Below are 18392 nucleotides of genomic sequence, written 5' to 3'. Positions count from 1 at the left end.
CACTAGATGCATTCAAAAGAGAGTTAGATAGAGCTCTTAGGGCTAGCGGAATCTAGGGGTGTGGGGAGAAGGCAGGAACGAGGTACTGATTGTGGATGATCAGTCATGATCACATTGAATGGCGGTGCTGGCTCGAAGGGCGGAATGGCCTACTCCTGCACCTATTGTCTATGTATCTATGATTGTATACTCTAGATTGGCATTGGCCTGGAATTCATCCAATGAACTTTGAACGGATTGTAAAATGCAAGCTATTTAATTTGCGATTATTCGGCCATGTGTTAAGCTTGTTATGTAGTTTCAGGGCCACCTCTTCTAATGTTCTCGTCTTCCAATGCAATTTAGCCAATTTGTGTTGCACTTCAGAGTGACAATTGAATGGCACAAATTAGGAAAAGCAGTGATTGGATTTCAGCTCTGTAATCTGCTTCTTATCTACTCTTGCATTTTGCCAGGAACCACAAAGCTTTGACCTAAACAATAGTAAACACCACATGTCAAGTTCATCGTAGATGGGTCAGTGCACGGATGCAAGGGAGTTCATCTGATCACTCACTTTTTCAAATAAGCCAAAGACACATAAAGTGAAATATTTCACATTCAGAGCATTACGGACTGCTGTTTATTACACTGTTCAGTTTAGTTCAGAGATACAGTGTGGAAACAGGCCCTTTGGCCCACCGAGTCCATGCCGACCAGCGATCCCTGCACATTATCTGCTGAATGGGTAATCCATAAACTTATTCCTATTCATTGATTCCATTATTGCGATGGAACTGAGACAAATCGAAGGGATTTAGTAATAGCTCAGTATGTTTTGCAATCTTTTTGGACATTGATATTATATTTACGAAAAAGTGTTATTTCTCCTGTTCTCAATGTCTGTCATCGTGATAATCAGTTTCACACATCTCCCCACTAATCTCAACACGCTGAGATAAATGCCATTTAACTGGGGATTTATTTGCCTTAACTTTTTCAACGTAACAGTGTGTCCTCCAGTTAATTGCCTGAGTGGAACGTTTCCACACGCAGTTGTGTACGGGTTACTTTGAAGTCAGAGGAAACAATTTCCAGCCAGCGTCGAGAGGATGTGAGTGACGACACCTTTGAACCTGATCCGGTCAACGTTTACGGATTGATTTCCCGTAGGTGATCATTTGTAGTAATCAGACGTAGGAAACCTGATTATTACAGCTGCATCTGATAAAGCAACAAACATGCAAAAACCAGACACCATCTGCATCTGGCATCTGGCATCTGCATCTAGTGCAGATTCAATTCTTCATTCCGGAGACTGCTAATCTCATTGCACAACATCACCAGGCATGGACTGGAAGACCACAGGAGCCTCTAAACACAAAATGTAAACGCATCTTCCAAATCATCGATGTCAAAACCAAGGAGGTTAGAACCTCTGTTCCTCCATTACAAAGCCTTCCATCCAAAGCTATCCAACAATCAAAGTTGTCACCTAATGTATATTTATAACATGTCATATGTGTAAATAAAGTTTCATTCATTCATTCATTCATTCATCCATTCAGTCATACATCATTCATTCATTCATTCATTCATCTATTCAGTCATACATCATTCATTCATTCATACATTCATTCATTCATTCATTCATACATTCATACATCATTCATTCATTCAATCATTCATTCATATATTGAAGGACCCCGTGATACGGGCAAGATACTTACAATCTTCATGAGAGCGCACAAGTTGGGGCGGACTCCTGGGGCCGTCCCCTGGGGTGGTGAAGCATAACACAGAGGTGTAATATTCAGCAAACTTCTTCAAGCCGCGTATGTAACCAACATGGACCATGTCCTGGAAGTTTGGCCGCACGGTCACCATGGTAAAGTCTTCAATCTGACCAGGCTCCCAGGCCAGCAGCTGAAATGATATTAAAACTATCAAAGGAACGTCATGTTTAGTTTAGTTCATTATGGTCACGTGTATGATGAGACAGTGAAAAGCTGTTTTGGTGCCTGCTATCCATTCAGCCAAAAGACTATACATGATTACAATCGAGCTGTCCACAGTGCGGATATACAAGATAAAGGGAATTAGGTATAGTGTAAGATTAAGTCCTGTAATGTCTGATTAAAGATGGTCTGGGGGTCCCCAATGAGGTAGATGGTAGCTCAGGACCGCTCTCTAGTTGTTGATAGGAAGGTTCCATTTCCTGATAACTGCTGGGAAGAAATTGTTCCTGAATCTGGAGCTCCACAAAATGCTGGAGTAACTCAGCGGGACAGGCAATATCCCAGGAGAACATTGATAGGTGACAATTCAGATCAGGACCCTTCTCCATCTTGATTGTGCGGGGGGACCTGGAGGAGGGGGAAAGGTGGAAGGCAGGAGGAACAGCACAAAGTCTGGTTGGTAATAGGTGACCTCAGGTGAGGGGTGGGGGGGGGGGGGTTGACGGCAGATGGCTGGAGGAAGGACAGGAGGAGGATGAAACAACAGAAGGTGTGAAAACAATGGATACATGGGACAGGAACAGGTTGTATAACACACTGCATCCACTTACATATATACTCAGGGCTGCCAACTCTCACGCTTTGAGCGTGAGAATCACGCCCTCAAGCAAACTCTCACGCCCTCACGCTGATCAGAAATTTCTCACGCTCTGTGGTGAGAAATTCTGTGATCAACAAAAATGTCAAAACTTGGATAAACTGCATGTGTTGGAGAGCCGGGGCTGAGGGAGGGATGGTAGCAGCGGGCAGGGACAGATGCGGGGAGCCGGGGCTGGTAAGTTTGTGGGGCTGATGAGTATTTGCGCGGCTAGCGAGTCACTCGCTGCAGCTTCGACCATGGAGCACTCCGGGCAGTGCGAGTGTCCCGGGCCGTCGGAAGCGCCGCTGCCGTGAGAGTCTCTGTGCCGAAGGAACAGACTCTCAAAGGGGGGTGGAGAGAGAGAGAGAGGGAGGGGAAGGAGACAGGGAGAAGAGGGGAGAGAGAGGGGGGAAAGAGAGTAGGGGAGAGAGGGTGAGGGCAGAGAGGGGAGAGAGAGAGGGGGGAGGGGGTGAATGGAGAGAGAGAAGAGGGAGAGGGGGGAGAGGGGGGGGGAGGGGGGGGGAGGGAGAGAGAGAGGGGGGAGAGTGAGGTGGGAGAGGGGGGAGAGAGAGAGGGGTGAGAGGGAAGAAAGAGGGAAGAGAGAGAGAGGGGTGGAGAGGGTAGGAGAGAATGGGAGAGAGAGGGGGAAGAGAGAGGGGGAAGGAGAGAAATGGGGAAAGAGAGAGAGAGAGAGATGGGGGGGCAAAGAAAAAGAGGATAGAAAGAGAGGGGAGAGAGAGAGAGAGAGAGAGCGGGAGAGTGTGAGGGGAGAGAGATTAGAGAGAGAGAGGGGAGAGAGAGAGAGGGGAGAGAGTGGGTGAGAGAGGGAGAGGGAGATAGAGAGAGGGGAGGGAGAAAGAGAGAGAGAAGAGAGAGAGAGGGGGAGGAGAGAGAGGGGGGGAGAAAGAAGAAAGAGAGAATTAGGGGAAAGAGAGGGGAGAGAGAGTTAGGGGGGAGGGGAGAGAGTTAGGAGAGAGAGGGGAGGGGGGGAGAGAGAGGAGAGAGGGGACGAGAGAGAGGGGGAGAGAGGTGGGACGGAGAGAGGGGGAGAGAGAGGTGGGACGGAGGGTGGAGAGAGAGAGGGGGGAGAGAGAAGAGAGGGAAGGGGAAGGGGAGAGAGTGAGAGGGGAGACAGGGGAGAGAGAGGGTTGAGAGGAGAGACAGAGAGGGAGAGAGGAGAGAGGAGAAAGAGAGATGGAGGGGAGAGATAGAGGGGGAGAGAGAGGGGGGTTGAGAGGAGAGAGAGTGCATCCTGGAGGACAACCAATGGCTGCTGGAAGTAAGTACCAAGCACTGGGTAGAAACGGTGGAAGATAGTGGACTTCAAATGGGGGTGGTTGGAGAAAGCATCCTGCTTGCCTGCTAGATTTTCACTTACTGTAACTGCAGGAAAAATGTTCCCGATGTTGGGGGCGTTCAGAACCATGGGTCACAGTTTAAGAATAAAGGGGGGCCCAGTTAGAACCGAGATGGAGGAGGACAAACTTTCTTCACGCAGAGAGTTGTGAATCTGTGGAATTCTCTGCCACAGAAGGCAGTGCAAGCCAATTCACTGGATGTTTTCAAGAGAGATTTAGTTCTTGGGGAAAAAACAGGAAAGAGGTACTGAATTTAGATGAATAGCCATGATCATATTGAATGGCAGTGCTGGCTCGAAGGGCCGATGGCCTATTCCTGCACCTATTTTCTATGTTTCTATGCTTGAGTATATGGCAATAAAACTCGATCACTTGATTTTGAAGCATTCATGCATGGTGGAGGTATAATGTAGTCATAGAGTGATACGGTGTGAAAACAGGCCCTTCGACGCAACTTGCCCACACCCGCCAACATGTCCCAGCTACGCTACCTGCTTTTGGTCCATACCTCCAAACCTGTCCTATCCATGTATCAGTCTAACTTGTTCTTAAATGTTGGGATGGTCCCTGCCTCAACTACCTCCTCTGGCAGCTTGTTCCATACACCCATCACCCTTTGTGTGGATAAAGTTACCCCTTAAAAAGTTATCTCTTAAAAATACTTAATACAAAAAACATTGAAATCTGACAGTGCACTAAACCATGAATTTAATACATCAAATTTCAAAAAGTTCCTACCCTGGGAGGGAGGACACCCTTCTTCCACACCCTCTCCCCACTCGGTTGCTCCACTCCCTCACCGGGTACTCCCAAGGCCAGTGATCGCACAGCCTCCCCCTTTCAAAAACGCTCCAATCCAATTTAAAGCATATATATTGTATTCAAGTGTAAGTTAAAAGACTCGCTGCAGTATGCACCGTATTGCATAATTCCCAACCCCCCACCCCCCCCCCCCCCCCCCACTATGCTCCCTCGGGCTTGGTCTCTCGCAATTTCTCACTCCCAACTCTCACCCAATGTTGGCAGCCCTGTATTATACTGCAATCATAGGCTAAGTTCCTGTGAATTTCTTGTTAACTGTAAGCCAAGTGTCTGGTTTCAGATTTTAACCCCCGGAGGAAGTTGATGGTGAATTTTGCCTTTGATGCTTCTTTCGATCCCTTAATTGGATAACCGGCCATTTTAATGGGAAGCCAATCTTTGCCTTTTTAAGAAGTGTCTTTCCTCATTCTCAAACTCGCAGAAGTATCAGTTATATCGTCAAGTTTATTAGTCACATACACATACGAGATGTGCAGTGAAATGCACTTATATAATTATGAAGTTACTGTACATTTTCAGCTCATGGATGGGACATCAAAGTTCCGTGTGGAGTTGTAAGCAATGTAGGTCACGTCGTTTAGTCCTGGTTTCCAGGGATTAATTAAAACCAAGAAACCTTTTCTATAATAATTGAGATAAAAGCAGCCTGACTCTCCAAGTCTGTCGTAGTTTAAGCTGCCCACAGTCAAACTATAAAGGGCCTGTCCACCCGCATGCGATTGCATGCGTCTAGCACGACCAAAAGTGGTCGCTTGAGGCATACGACCTCACAGGGCCGGTCTCAATTCGAACCGCGAAGCCGCCTGGAGTTGTGCGGGGCTGGTCCCGACATCATACTCACCAATCAGCTGGGCAGGAGTAGGGCAGACTGAATTTGGACGTCGCATGGCGTCGGGCAGTGACGTCATCACGCAACGCCACCGCTAGGCGTATGCCGTCAAGACGCTGCGTACGACGTCAAGATGCTGCGTATGGCCTCAATGCGGCTGCGGGCCGACAGGCCGTTGTCACGCGGGATTTTCGGACAGTGCAAGATTTTTGGAGCGATGTTGGGACCAGCCCCGCACCACTCCATACGCCTCCGCTGATCAAAGTGGGACCTGCCCCGCGAGGCCGTACGCCTCAAGTGACCACGTTTGGTCGCGCTAGACGCATGCTATCGCATGCTGGTGGGACAGGCCCTTATCGCTCTTTTTAACAAACAGGAAAGAACAGATTTTACTGGTGAAAAAAACCCCGGCAACTTTAAAGTAATCCTTGGTCAAGACTTCCATGGAAAATTTGAGTGACTGTCATTCACAGGAGGATCATACCATCGGGATGTGTCCCAGTGGCTCAGACAGTAATTTCAATGGCTGTGTGTTTCTGTACTGCTGCTATTTACGGTACATGGCTTTAACAGCGTGCTCTGTACATAGCAAGTCTTTAGACTTCAGTGATACAATGTGGAAACAGGCATTTCGGCCCTCGGAGTCCTTGCCGACCAGCGATTACCCCGTGATCAATTTACAGGAATGAAAAATCGCATGCATATTAAATAGTTAATGGCCTTGCAGGTTTGCTGACAAATTTACTTGCCAACTGTGGTCGAAGAATTGATGAGTGCAATTAGCATTCGAATAATTTGTTGAACTTGGAATTAATCAAATTTTCAGCCCCACAACTGGAAAGAGGATCAACTCACCAGCTCCACACATGTTCTGCTTTGCTTTGAATCAGTGCGGTCATGTCACATTGATGGGCAAGATGCTCCAAGGAGATTTTCCACATTTACCTCAGTCATTAGTCATGGATGTCCACAGCCCTCCCTCTCATTCATTGTAGAAGTTTACAGGAGGAGTGGGCTTTTGCAGGGGGCGGATGTGTCTGCATTGACACTCACTCAGCTCTACCTCTGAATGCTGCCCAACCCTCTTCTTTTGAACATTGCTTTGAACATTCATCTAATTTTCCTCGGAAAGAGATAATGATCTTCCTCTGAAACTTCCATTTATTTTAAAAACAATCCCTTGCTCCAAAACCCAACCAGGTAAAAAAGCATCTTCCAACCTGCCTCCTGCGTGATGAGTTGACACCAAGCACTCCTCACAGTTATTACCCCATCACCAAAAATCACCTTTCCACCCTCATTCAATTAACATTTTTTAGATTTTTAAAAGTCACCATAAAATTTCAATTTAAATCTCTTTTGTTCCAATGGATTCTTTTTTTGTTAATATAATTACCCATCTCATGTTATCCTGGAGAATCTTTTTTATGTTCCCTTTGTTGATCTCATTGACTTTGTTGTCCTCTCCATAACTTGATGCAACCAAAATACCTAAGGGTTTGTATTCTGACCAATGTCCATTTAAAAGCCACTGTTGCTCTTATAGGGTAGGAAGGAACTGCAGATGCTGGTTTAAACCGAAGATAGACACAAAATATTGGAGTAACTCAACGGGACAGGCAGCATCTCAGGAGAGAAGGAATGGGTGACGTTTTGGATCAAGACCCTTCTTCAGACTGTGATGTGGATGTATAGACGGTGATGTGGATGTATAGACGGTGATGTGGATGTATAGACGGTGATGTGGATGTATAGACGGTGATGTGGATGTATAGACAGTGATGTGGAGAGATAAAGAACAATGAATGGAAGATTTGCAAAAAAGTAAAGGTAAGCTGTTTATAGGGTGAAAATGAGAAGCTAGTGCGCCTTGGATGGGGGAGGGATAGAGAGAGATGGAATGCCGGGGCTACCTGAAGTGAGAGAAATCAATATTCAACCAAGCTGTCCAAGCGAAATATGAGATGCTGTTCCTCCATGACAATGGAGGAGACTAGGGACAGAATGGTCTGCGTAGGAATGGGAAGGAGAATTAAAGTGTCCAGCAACCGGGAGATCAGGTTGGTTCAGGCGGGCTGAGCGAAGGTGTTCCGCAAAACTATCGTCTGGTCTGCGTTTGATCTCGGCGATGTGTAAGAGTCCACATCTTGAACAAAGGATATTGGAGGAGGTGCAAGTGACCCTCTGCCTAACCTGAAAGGACTGTCGGGGTCTCAGGACAGAGTCCTGGGAGACGGTACAGCGACAGGTGTTGCATCTTCTGTGGTTGCAGGGGAATGTACCTGGGGAGGGGGTGCTTTAGGTGGGAAGGGATGAGTTAACCAGGGAGTTACAGAGGGAATGGTCTGTGCGGAAGGCGGAAAGGGGTGGAGATTATAAAATATGGCTAGTGGTGGGATCCCGTTGGAGTTGATGGAAATTTCGGAGGATTATGCGTTGTATGCGACGGCTAATGAGGTGGAAGGTAAGGACTAGGGGGACTCTGTCTCTGTTGCAACTAGGGGGAGGGGGAGCAAGGGCGGAGCTGCAGGGTACTGAGGAGACACGAGTAAGGGCCTCATCTATGATGGGAGAGGGGAACTTCTTTCCCTAAAGAATGAGGACATCTCGGATGTTCTAGTACGGAACACCTCATCTTGGGCGCAGATGCAGTGTAGATGGAGGAATAGGAGTAGAGGATAAGAGTCTTTGCAGGAAGCATGGTGGGAAGAAGTGTAGTCGAGATAGTTGAAGGAGTCGGTGGGTTTGTAATAGACGTCAGTCGATAGTTTATTACTTGTGATGGAGACAGTGAGATCAAGGAAGGGGAGGGAGGTGTTGGAGATGGTCCAAGTAAATTTGAATGCAGGGTGAAAATTGGTGGAGAAGTTGATGAAGTCCATGAGTTCTACATGGGTGCAGGAGGTAGCACCAATATAGTCATCAATGTAACAGAGATAGAGTTCGGGGATAGGGCCAGTGTATGCCTGGAACAGGGATTGTTCAACGTACCCTACAGAGGCAGGCACAGCTGGGGTCCATGTGGGTTCCCATAGCTATGCCTTGGATTTGGAAGAAGTGGGAGGAGTCAAAGAAGAAACTGTAGTGGAAAGAGTAGTGTTAGTAGGCGGAGTAGAGTGTTAGGAGCTCTTATAGTGCTCTGCTCTGTTTAATGTAGTGTAGAGATACAGTGCGGAAACAGGCCCTTCAGCCCACCGAGTTCGCACCGACCAGCGATCCCCGCACACTAACATTATCCTACACACATTAGGGACAATTTATAATTATATTAAGCCGGTTAGCCTACAAACCTGTCTGTCTTTGGAGTGTGGGCGGAAACCGGAGTAACCCACACAGATCACGGGGAGAACATACAAACTCTGTACAGACAAGCACCCATGGTCTGGATCGAACCCGGGTTTCTGGTGCTATGAGGCTGTTTAATATTTACAGACTCTAATGTTATTTTGAATATTTTTTGTCTATTTTCACCTTCATTGACTGTGGTCGTGAAACACTTCCTTGAGCATCTCTACACAATCCCTCGGTGTCTTTCCATCAAGAAAAACACATAGGGCTGGAGTAGCTCAGCGGGTCAGGCAGTATCCCTGGAGGATATGGATAGGTGATGTTTTGGGTTGGGACTCAAGAAGTTCCCAACCCTCAACTTCAATTCATATTCTCCAGAGATGTTGCCTGGCCTGCTGAGTTACTCCAGCACTTTTCTTTTCTTCCATCAATTGTGTATTCTCATGAGACTTGGTTTTCCTCACAAAATATATGAACACATTTAGACTTCACATTTTTATATATTTGCGTTTTAAATTTTAAAAGGTCCCTTCCTTTATTTTTAAATAGCATGCAACGTGCCTTCGACAAACCTTTGCAAGCTGATCTTGAGGAACCAATTTTAAAAACCTTACTAATGTTATCTCAAAGCATGGAGTTGAAGAATATTTTTGCTGCTGACATTGAACTATTTAGATAACTTACAAAGTTTGTTCTCTCTGTTCTTGAACAAGGTTACTGAGGGGCTACTCATGTTTACTTAACATATTTAAGGTAGATTGAAAGAATGGAGCCTTCTCTGCGACCTTTACTCTGACTTCTTTCAGCTGCTCACTTCCAAACAGCCTGTTGACTTATCTGTCTTTATTATTCAATACATTTATAAATATTTCCAGAGTCTTAGCTAGGATTTAAGCCAAAAAAATCAGCTTCCATTTGGCAGTGATTCCTTCAAGGAAATGTATTGAGTTTAGACAGTGGATCTGAGGTTGAATCTCTGGATCACAGCAAAACAAACTCAATGCAAGTCTTGCAGGAGTAAAGATATGGCAGACAAAGTTTTGCCGTTGCTACACCTCTGCTGGTAGGGGACTATAACTGTAGGACAACACACTATCACAGCTGTTTCCCTTGCAAATGTGGACAGAAGATAAAAGTTCATACACAGAAGACTGATAATATATTATTGGTTAATGTTCCATTTAGCGTTCAGGAAGAAGCTAGAGGTTGGGCAATATGTGGATTGTAGCCGCATGTGTTTATTATTTGTTCAACTAAAAAGCTGCCTGTTTGCCTGACGTTTGTTTGGAAACTGCAAAATGTTCTCATTGAGGTAGGTTTGGCTCCAGTGCTGTATTCCACCCAGCATGATAAAATCACTTTAAGCTGGACAGCAATATCACTTCACAAAAGAGGTTGAGTGAATTCAAACCAATGCAGGACAGGGGTTAGAACATTACAAACTAATGACTAAACTATTGTCTGAGCAGTCACTGTCACTGCGGCTAATGTTTCTGTCTCATTGTGTTCCAGGCAAGGAGCCAGAGTGGAGGCAGGAAGGATGAACAACCGAGCAGTACATGAATGCTTCTCTAGATTTTGCTCCCACTAGTGTCACACGATGGATCATGAAGCACTGTCCCTTGGAGGCAGGATGTCTACACTGGTTTCTATAATTGGGTGTGACTGCCAGCAAGTGGGACTCCCATATCTACACGTTTTGTGGTGAAGAAGTGTATCTCCCATGAATGACCTGGGTCTGGGTTTATAAGACTACATGCTCTGAATAGGTACACATTTCCACAAGTACAGCACGGAAACAGGCCATATCGGCCCTTTGCCGAAACAACTTTTTTTCCCTTAGTTCCACCTGCCTACACTCATACCATAACCCGCCATTCCCTTCTCATCCATATGCCTATCCAATTTATTTTTAAATGATACCAACGAACCTGCCTCCAACACTTCCACTATAAGCTCATTCCACACCACTATCACTCTCTGAGTAAAGAAATTCAAAGAGGGAAAAGATGGTCCAAATCAACTCTGTCTATCACTCTTATCACATTAAAGACCTCTATCAAGTCGCTCCTTAACCTACTGCGCTCCAGCGAATAAGAACCTAACTTATTCAACCTTTCTCTGTAACTTAGTTGTTGAAACCCAGGCAACATTCTAGTAAACCTATGTAACTCTATTGACAGCACGGAAACCATTGTACCATCTCGGCCCTACAATCCGTGCCGAACAACTTTTTTCCCCTTAGTCCCACCTGCCTGCACTCATACCATAACCCTCCATACCTTTCTCATCCATATGCCTATCCAATTTATTTTTAAATGATACCAACTATGAACCTGATCCCTCACCACTTCCATTTACATGTACGTCCTATTTTGATTTATCCTGCCAACGATCCAGATGAATTTATTTGATGAATGGTGATGAGATTTAATTGGGTTTCTTGTTGAGATCTCCCTCTTTTTCTGCTCTTAAGCTGTTAAATCAAATGTTGGGCATGGAATGGCCTTCCAGTTTACCCACATGCCAGTGACAACACTGGCAGCGTCCCCATTAACGTTGACACAGTCGCATTATAATCAAGGCGCTGTTGTCACCACTGGAGCAAGTTAATCAACTGTCTCTTTAAACACTTTTCACTGACCGATTAGCACGCAAAAAAAAATCTTTTCACTCTGCCTGGGTACACGTGACAATAAACTACACTAGAGTTGTCCAAATGCAATTGGACAAAAATCCAAATCTTGACACCACCACTCAAGATAATGTGGTCGAGTTCTTTGTAGCTCTTTCTCATTCAACAAGAAATGCTTGACATTAATCCCGACATGCTTACAATCCTATGAGCTTACACTTAGCAAAACTTCAACAATTCTTTGAGCTTACACTAAGCAAAACCTCAACACCATTGTTCACAGTAGATTTGTACTCGAAGCTGTCAGTATTACCTTGTAGCCTTGGTTAATTCCATTAATAAATTGCGGGCTGGGTGGGGTCCACGTGAATCGAATGGTTGTGGAATTAATAGCCTCAGCGAGCACGTTTCCTGGAGGCACTGTGGGAACTGGAAGAACCAGAGATAACTTCAGGTGGGTTACATCAGAAGAGAGATCAAAGGGAAGGAAACCTTGCTTCAAGACAAGTCATTTGTGCAAACACAAGAACAAATCCTTTGTTGACCACTTCTGGTTTTAATTTTTAATTCTATTGCAGTCGGAATGCATCAATTGTCATGCTCCAACACTGTATTTACCTCCAATTTGTAGCTTAGAACTGCTAATAGCTTCCACTGTTGTTACATTTTGCTAAACAAAACAAGGGAAAGCTGATCGGTATCAATATCTTTATTTTAGAGATACAGTGCGGAAATAGGCCCTTCGGCCCACCGAGTCCACACCGACCAGTGATCCTCGTACACTAACACCATCCTACACACTAGGGACAATCTCTAATTTTACCAAAGCCAATTAACCAACAAATCTGTACGTCTTTAGGATGTGAGAGGAAACCGGAGCACCCGGTGGAAACCCGGGCAGTCACGGGTAGAAGTTACAAATACCATGCAGACAGCACTTGAGGTCAGGATCAAAGCTGGATCTCTGTAGCTGTGAGGCAGCAGCTCTACTGATTTTTGCAAGATTTCACAATTTCACTGGCAGAAGGAATAACGGAGTTAGTGTAGCTTCCCTTGAATTGGGTAGATTTGTCTCTTTCCATATTTTAAGGTATTTTTCTATGGTATGACTTTCTCCATCCAGGAGTGCAAGAAAGTCGAGGCCACACATATATCTGTCGTCTGCACAGTCTCGGTGCTTTATTTGTGATGGTATGCACTGCTGCAGGCAAAAATCACATTTTCCAATATTTTATGTTTTAAATAGTTTCGTACATTTTTGTTACTTTATTAAATTAGAAGTTGATGTTCAGAAAACTGTAAGAGGAGAGAGGTTATGTTGATGTAAACAAATTGGCTTATTAACGTGGCTTATTTTTTAATTGATATGTTTCATTGATTATACTTAATTTGCTACTGATTACTTTTAATTGACTGAAAGAAAGCAGAGGTTTCTTTTGTATAGATAGATCTAGCTCTTAGGGCTAAAGGTATCAAGGGATATGGGAAAAAAGCAGGAACGGGGTACTGATTTTAGATGATCAGCCATGATCATATTGAATGGTGCTGCTGGCTCGAAGGGCCGAATGGCCTACTCCTCCACCTATTTTTCTACGTTTCTCTGCAAGCAAAGCACAGCACAGAAGCAATCAGTGATCACCAGCATAACAAGTAAACAGCCCCTGCTCCTGGATTTTGATACCTTAATGGTCCTGCACTCATTAACCTGTCTCCTGCTACAAGGAATTACTTACCCCCTTGCAGGGTCCACTCAGTGACTGTGGGGCTGTAGATGCCCAGCCCCGCTCCATTGTACGACGCCACAGCTATCTCATAGTTGGTCCAGATGATGAGGTCCTCAAGTAGGAAGTTGTTAACATCGGAGCTGGTGATGTTCCTGTACTGGTGTTCCACGGGTAAGCCTGCCAAACAGTACCTGCAGAAAGACGAATCTTTGTCATTATTGCCCTGGTTTCTTTCAAATACTCCGTCCACACGAGTGTGCACAAAGGACACAAACTATAACCACGAATAGCAATCCAAGAGCACTTCAAAGATATTTCAGAACAGCAAATGTAGAAACATCTGTAAGAGTTTTGCATTCACCACATTCTGCATACAACGTTTTCAGGAGAACTCATACGAACATCCGCAAAAGTATAAGTTACAATTGAAAACTCCAGAGTTGGTAAAGAAAGCTAATGTTGAACTAAAGACATGAAGTGACAATACCTCTGTGATTTGTTGTTGCTGTGGTTTAAAACATCTGGCATAATTTTGTGTTGATTACTGTTTGCTGCAAGTTTTTGAATGAATGATAGATACAGCATGCAAACAGTCCCTTCGGCCCGCCCGGCAACTTGTTCTATGTTATCCCACTCCCTACACACTAGGGGCAATTTACTGAGGGCCAATTAACCTAGAAACCCGCACGTCTTTGGGATATAGGAGAAAACCTGGGCAAGCCCACACGGTCACAGGGAGAGCGTGCAAACACCACACAGACAGCTCCTGAGGTCAGGATCGAACCTGGGTCTCTGGCTCTGTGAGACAGCAGCTCTACCCATTGGTTTTTACTGTGAGTGGACAAATGCACAGAATATGCTGCCGTTGTGATGCGAGTTGTTTTCCCCGGGTATAACAGTGGGGAAGGAGAGTGTTGCACGGTACCTGATGATGTAGCCCTTCAGCGCGCCGTTCTGCTGGTTTTCCGGGGGTGGTTGCCACTGAATCATGATGGACTGATTGGTTCTGCCGCTGGCAATGACATTCTGGGGAGAGGCGCTCGGTGGCTCCTCCGGCAGTGAGAGCCTGCAGGCGGTTGCCCATTCAATGTGAAAGATAGAACATTAATCATCAGAAAACAAAGTTAACTCAACGCAAAACAATAAAAGTCAGGTCAGGTGTGTCCAACATGTTATGACTTCCACTCATTAGTTTATTATAGTTTAAGAATAGTCATAGAGTCATACAGTGTGGAAATAGGCCCTTCGGCCCAACTCATCCATGACGACCAAGATGCCCCATCTAAACTAATTCCATTTCCCATATACCCCTTAATCTTTCCTATCCATGTACCTGTCCAAGTGTCTTTTAAATGCTGTTATAGTACCTGCCCCAACTACCTTCTCCGGCAGCTCGTTCCATATACGCATGACCCTCTGAGTGAAAATGTTGCCCCTGAGGTTCCTATTAAACCTTTCCCCTCTCTACTTAAACCTATGTCATCTGGTTCTCCAAATGATCTAAAACTGATTGCAAGATAGCACAGGAACAGGTCCTTCATCCGACAATGTCTGTGCCGAACAAGATGTTAAATTAAACAAATCACAAATATGCCTGTACATGATCCATATCCTTCCATTCCCTGCAAATCCGTGCGCCTATCGAAAAGCCTCTTAAATAACACCAACGTATCTACCTCCACCACCACCCCCGGCAAAACGTTCCAGGCACTCACCAACCTCTGTGTAAAAACTTGCCCTGCACATCTCCTTCAAACTTTGCCCCTCAAAGCTATGCCGTCTGGTCTTTGATATTTCCACCCTGGGGAAAATGTTCAGACTGTCTACCCTATCTATGCCTCTCATACTTTTATCCATGATGATGGTACAATAGTAGCTGATCAATTGTGATGTGCAGAGACTATTTGTGATTGCCTTGGATGCCAGAGATCAGAACAATATAACCAAGGTTTTATTTGTAGATAAGAAGTAACCGGTATGCAGAGTCTTCCTTGCCGTAGTCCTAGAATCATACTGAATGGAAACAGGCCCTTCAGCCCAACATGTTCCAGTTGACCAACATTCCCACCTGCCCTAGTCCCACCTGCCTGTGTTTGACAGTTGCGAATAGTGTCCCCTTACTGTTGGTGTCTCTGTCTAATATTCCCAGCTGTTGGTGTCTCTGTCTAAGACTCCTTACTATTGGTGTCTACGGCAGATCGTCATCCTATAAGATGCTTAACCTGTTGAAGAACCTGACTACCTAATTTAAGCAACGCATTTTACTTTTTAAATCTTACTAATCTTTTTGTAATATTAAAAAATCTAAAACGTGAAAATCTAATTTTCTAGCTGATTAAAGATGCAGGTGTGACGTAACATCACAATTAATAGCGACATTTATAGTATGATGAATATGTAAGTTATAGATTGTGAGTACAGTACTGGGCACAGGCCTTACCTCTCCGTCTCTCTGCTGTACTGCCCCCTGCCAACATCGTTCAAGGCACAGATACGGAACTGGTAGGACCGGGCTGGAATGAGTCCTCTGACAGTCAGACCCACAGATTCTGGGTTGATGCTCATCAGGTGAACCGTCCAAGGGGAATCTTCAGCAAAAAAGATACGTTTCTTCTGAAAATGGTTATTTCACTTCAAGGCAAACGGCAACAACAAGATTAACATTAAAATGGTCTTAAACTGATACATTTGGGAAAATGAGAAGGAGCAATGATTGGGCCAGGCAAAAAAAAAAAAAGGAGTCGTAACTGCTGAGTGACTTCTAGTTTCATTCTTCTTTTAACACCAAGGGACAGGCAGCATCTCGGGAGAGAACGAAGGGAGGATGCTTCGGGTCAAGAGACCCTTCTTCAGCCCAGAAGCATCATCCATTCCTCTTCTCCAGAGATACTGCCTGTTCCGCTGAGTTACTCCAGCATTTTGCGTCTATCTTCGGTTTGCCAGCATCTGCAGTTACTTCCTAACAATATACAAGTTTCAATTTAGTTTATTAGTTCTAGTTTTGTTTAATATTGCCACTTGTACCAAGGTACAGTGAAATGTTATTTGTTGTATGCTAACCAGTCAGTGGAAAGACTATACATGATTACAATCAAGCCGTCCATGGTATACAGATGCAAGATAAAGGGTAAAGTCAACTCTCAAGTCTGATGAATGAGCACTGAGATTACATTCCAATAACAATGTGTATTGCTCTCATTTATTTGCTAATTGGAAAAGTAATTAGTCACATCTCGATTCCTGGCTGGCCAGAGGAAGCAGGAGGCAATAATGTTCTAGTCAGGAGATCCCAGAAGTGAAAACTACACCAGCCTAGCAGACGGGGAACTGCACCAGAGGTGAGAATCAATTCAACAACAACTCCGACCCCCGACGCATGTGGCAAGGCATCCAGGCCATCACGGACTACAGACCCTCCAACATCACCCCCACATCCAGCGACGCCTCCTTCCTTGAGGAGCTTAATCACTTCTATGGCCGCTTCGACAGGGACAATCTAGAGACAGCCATCAAGGCTGTGCTACCTGCCGATCACCAACCCCTCACACTCACCCCCTACGACGTGTACGTGGCACTGAGTAGGACTAATGCACGTAAGGCTGCTGGCCCTGACGGCATCCCCGGGCGCGTGCTCAGGGCCTGTGCTGCGCAGCTGACAGACGTCTGGACTGACATCTTCAACCTGTCACTTGCCCAAGCAGTTGTCCCCACTTGCCTTAAAGCCACCTCCATCGTGCCAGTGCCAAACACTCCACTGCGGCAAGCCTCAACGACTTCCGCCCAGTTGCACTTACCCCATCATCACCAAGTGCTTCGAGAGGCTGGTCCTGGCACACCTCAAAAGCTGCCTACCCCCCACACTGGATCCCTATCAGTTTGCCTACCGCAAGAACAGGAGTACGGAGGATGCCATCTCAACGGCACTTCACTCCGCCCTCTCCCACCTCGACAACAGAGACACTTATGTAAGAATGCTGTTCATCGATTACAGCTCAGCATTCAACACCATTATTCCATCAAAAGTGATCACCAAACTCGGTAACCTGGGCATCGACCCCTCCCTCTGCAACTGGATACTGGACTTTCTAACCAACAGACCCCAGTCTGTGAGGTTAGACAAGCACACCTCTTCAACCCTCACCCTGAACACCGGCGTTCCTCAGGGCTGTGTGCTGAGCCCCCTCCTCTACTCCCTCTTCACCTATGACTGCACACCTGGACACTTATTATTATTATTTTTTATTTATTTAGTTATTTATTTATTTTTTAAAATTCAAATCGTTTGCTATGTCGCTGTTCAAGGGAGATGCTAAATGCATTTCGTTGTCTCTGTACTGTACACTGACAATGACAATTAAATTGAATCTGAATCTGAATCTGAATCTGAATCTGAATCAGAGCAAAAAATGGTGATATCCGTAACTTCAGTTTGAGCAGGGTTGGTTGATGCTACATCTAAACTGTACACTAAACGGACCTGATGCCTAATCTAGTGCAAGGTTGCCTGGCTGCCCAGGACAGTCACACTTACTTCACCGTTGCTTTTGTTCTCCTGCTCTCTCACTCCCAACCTTTGGGATTTTCTTTAATCTGACTCACCAAAGCCATTTTGTGGACCTTTTAGCCATTCGAATCATCTACTTGAATTCATTCCTCCTCTCTTTATATTCTTCAAAAGCCCTGTCTGATTCCACCCTCCAATACTCTGCATGCGCTCCCTTTCTCTTTTTGACCAAATTTACGACCTCTTTGGTCATCCATGGCCTCCCATACTTTGCCATCCTTATTCTTCCTCACTGAAACATGCCAGTTCACAACATGACCAACTGGTCTTGAAACATTGTCAACAAGTCAGATGTAGACTCATCCAATCACTACTGCTCCCAGTGTACCTTCCAGTAATCACCTGTAGTTTGCCTTACTCCAATTTAGTACTTTGTCTAAGGTTCGTCAATCATTCTATTCACAATCTTAAAACCTATGGATACAAGGAACCACAGATGTGGTTTACAAAGAAAGACACAGTGCTGGAGTAATTCAGTGAACATACTGAGCCCACTGCGTTACTCCAGCACTTTGTGTCTCAAAAACGTATGGAGTTGTGTTGACAGAGGAGGACTCGCCCCACAGGGCGTCCGGCCTTACGGAGAAGCCGGCGC

The 18392-nt window shown here is 45.2% G+C and overlaps 1 protein-coding gene across 1 annotated transcript in view; it reads right to left on the bottom strand.

The window, feature by feature from the left end:
• sdk2b (sidekick cell adhesion molecule 2b) overlaps nucleotides 1-18392 on the bottom strand; it is a 656366-nt gene that overhangs the window by 194392 nt on the left and 443582 nt on the right. Inside the window, exons 15-19 of the mRNA XM_055654146.1 lie at nucleotides 15674-15821; nucleotides 14159-14299; nucleotides 13243-13424; nucleotides 11823-11938; nucleotides 1710-1905 (exon numbers count right to left, since the gene is read on the bottom strand). Coding sequence (XP_055510121.1) covers nucleotides 1710-1905; nucleotides 11823-11938; nucleotides 13243-13424; nucleotides 14159-14299; nucleotides 15674-15821 — 783 coding nt within the window. The remainder of the gene's footprint in view (nucleotides 1-1709; nucleotides 1906-11822; nucleotides 11939-13242; nucleotides 13425-14158; nucleotides 14300-15673; nucleotides 15822-18392) is intronic.

Source organism: Leucoraja erinacea, chromosome 23, assembly GCF_028641065.1.
Source record: "Leucoraja erinacea ecotype New England chromosome 23, Leri_hhj_1, whole genome shotgun sequence".
Taxonomy (NCBI): domain Eukaryota; kingdom Metazoa; phylum Chordata; class Chondrichthyes; order Rajiformes; family Rajidae; genus Leucoraja; species Leucoraja erinaceus.
This window is presented reverse-complemented; position numbering and strand designations above follow the sequence as displayed.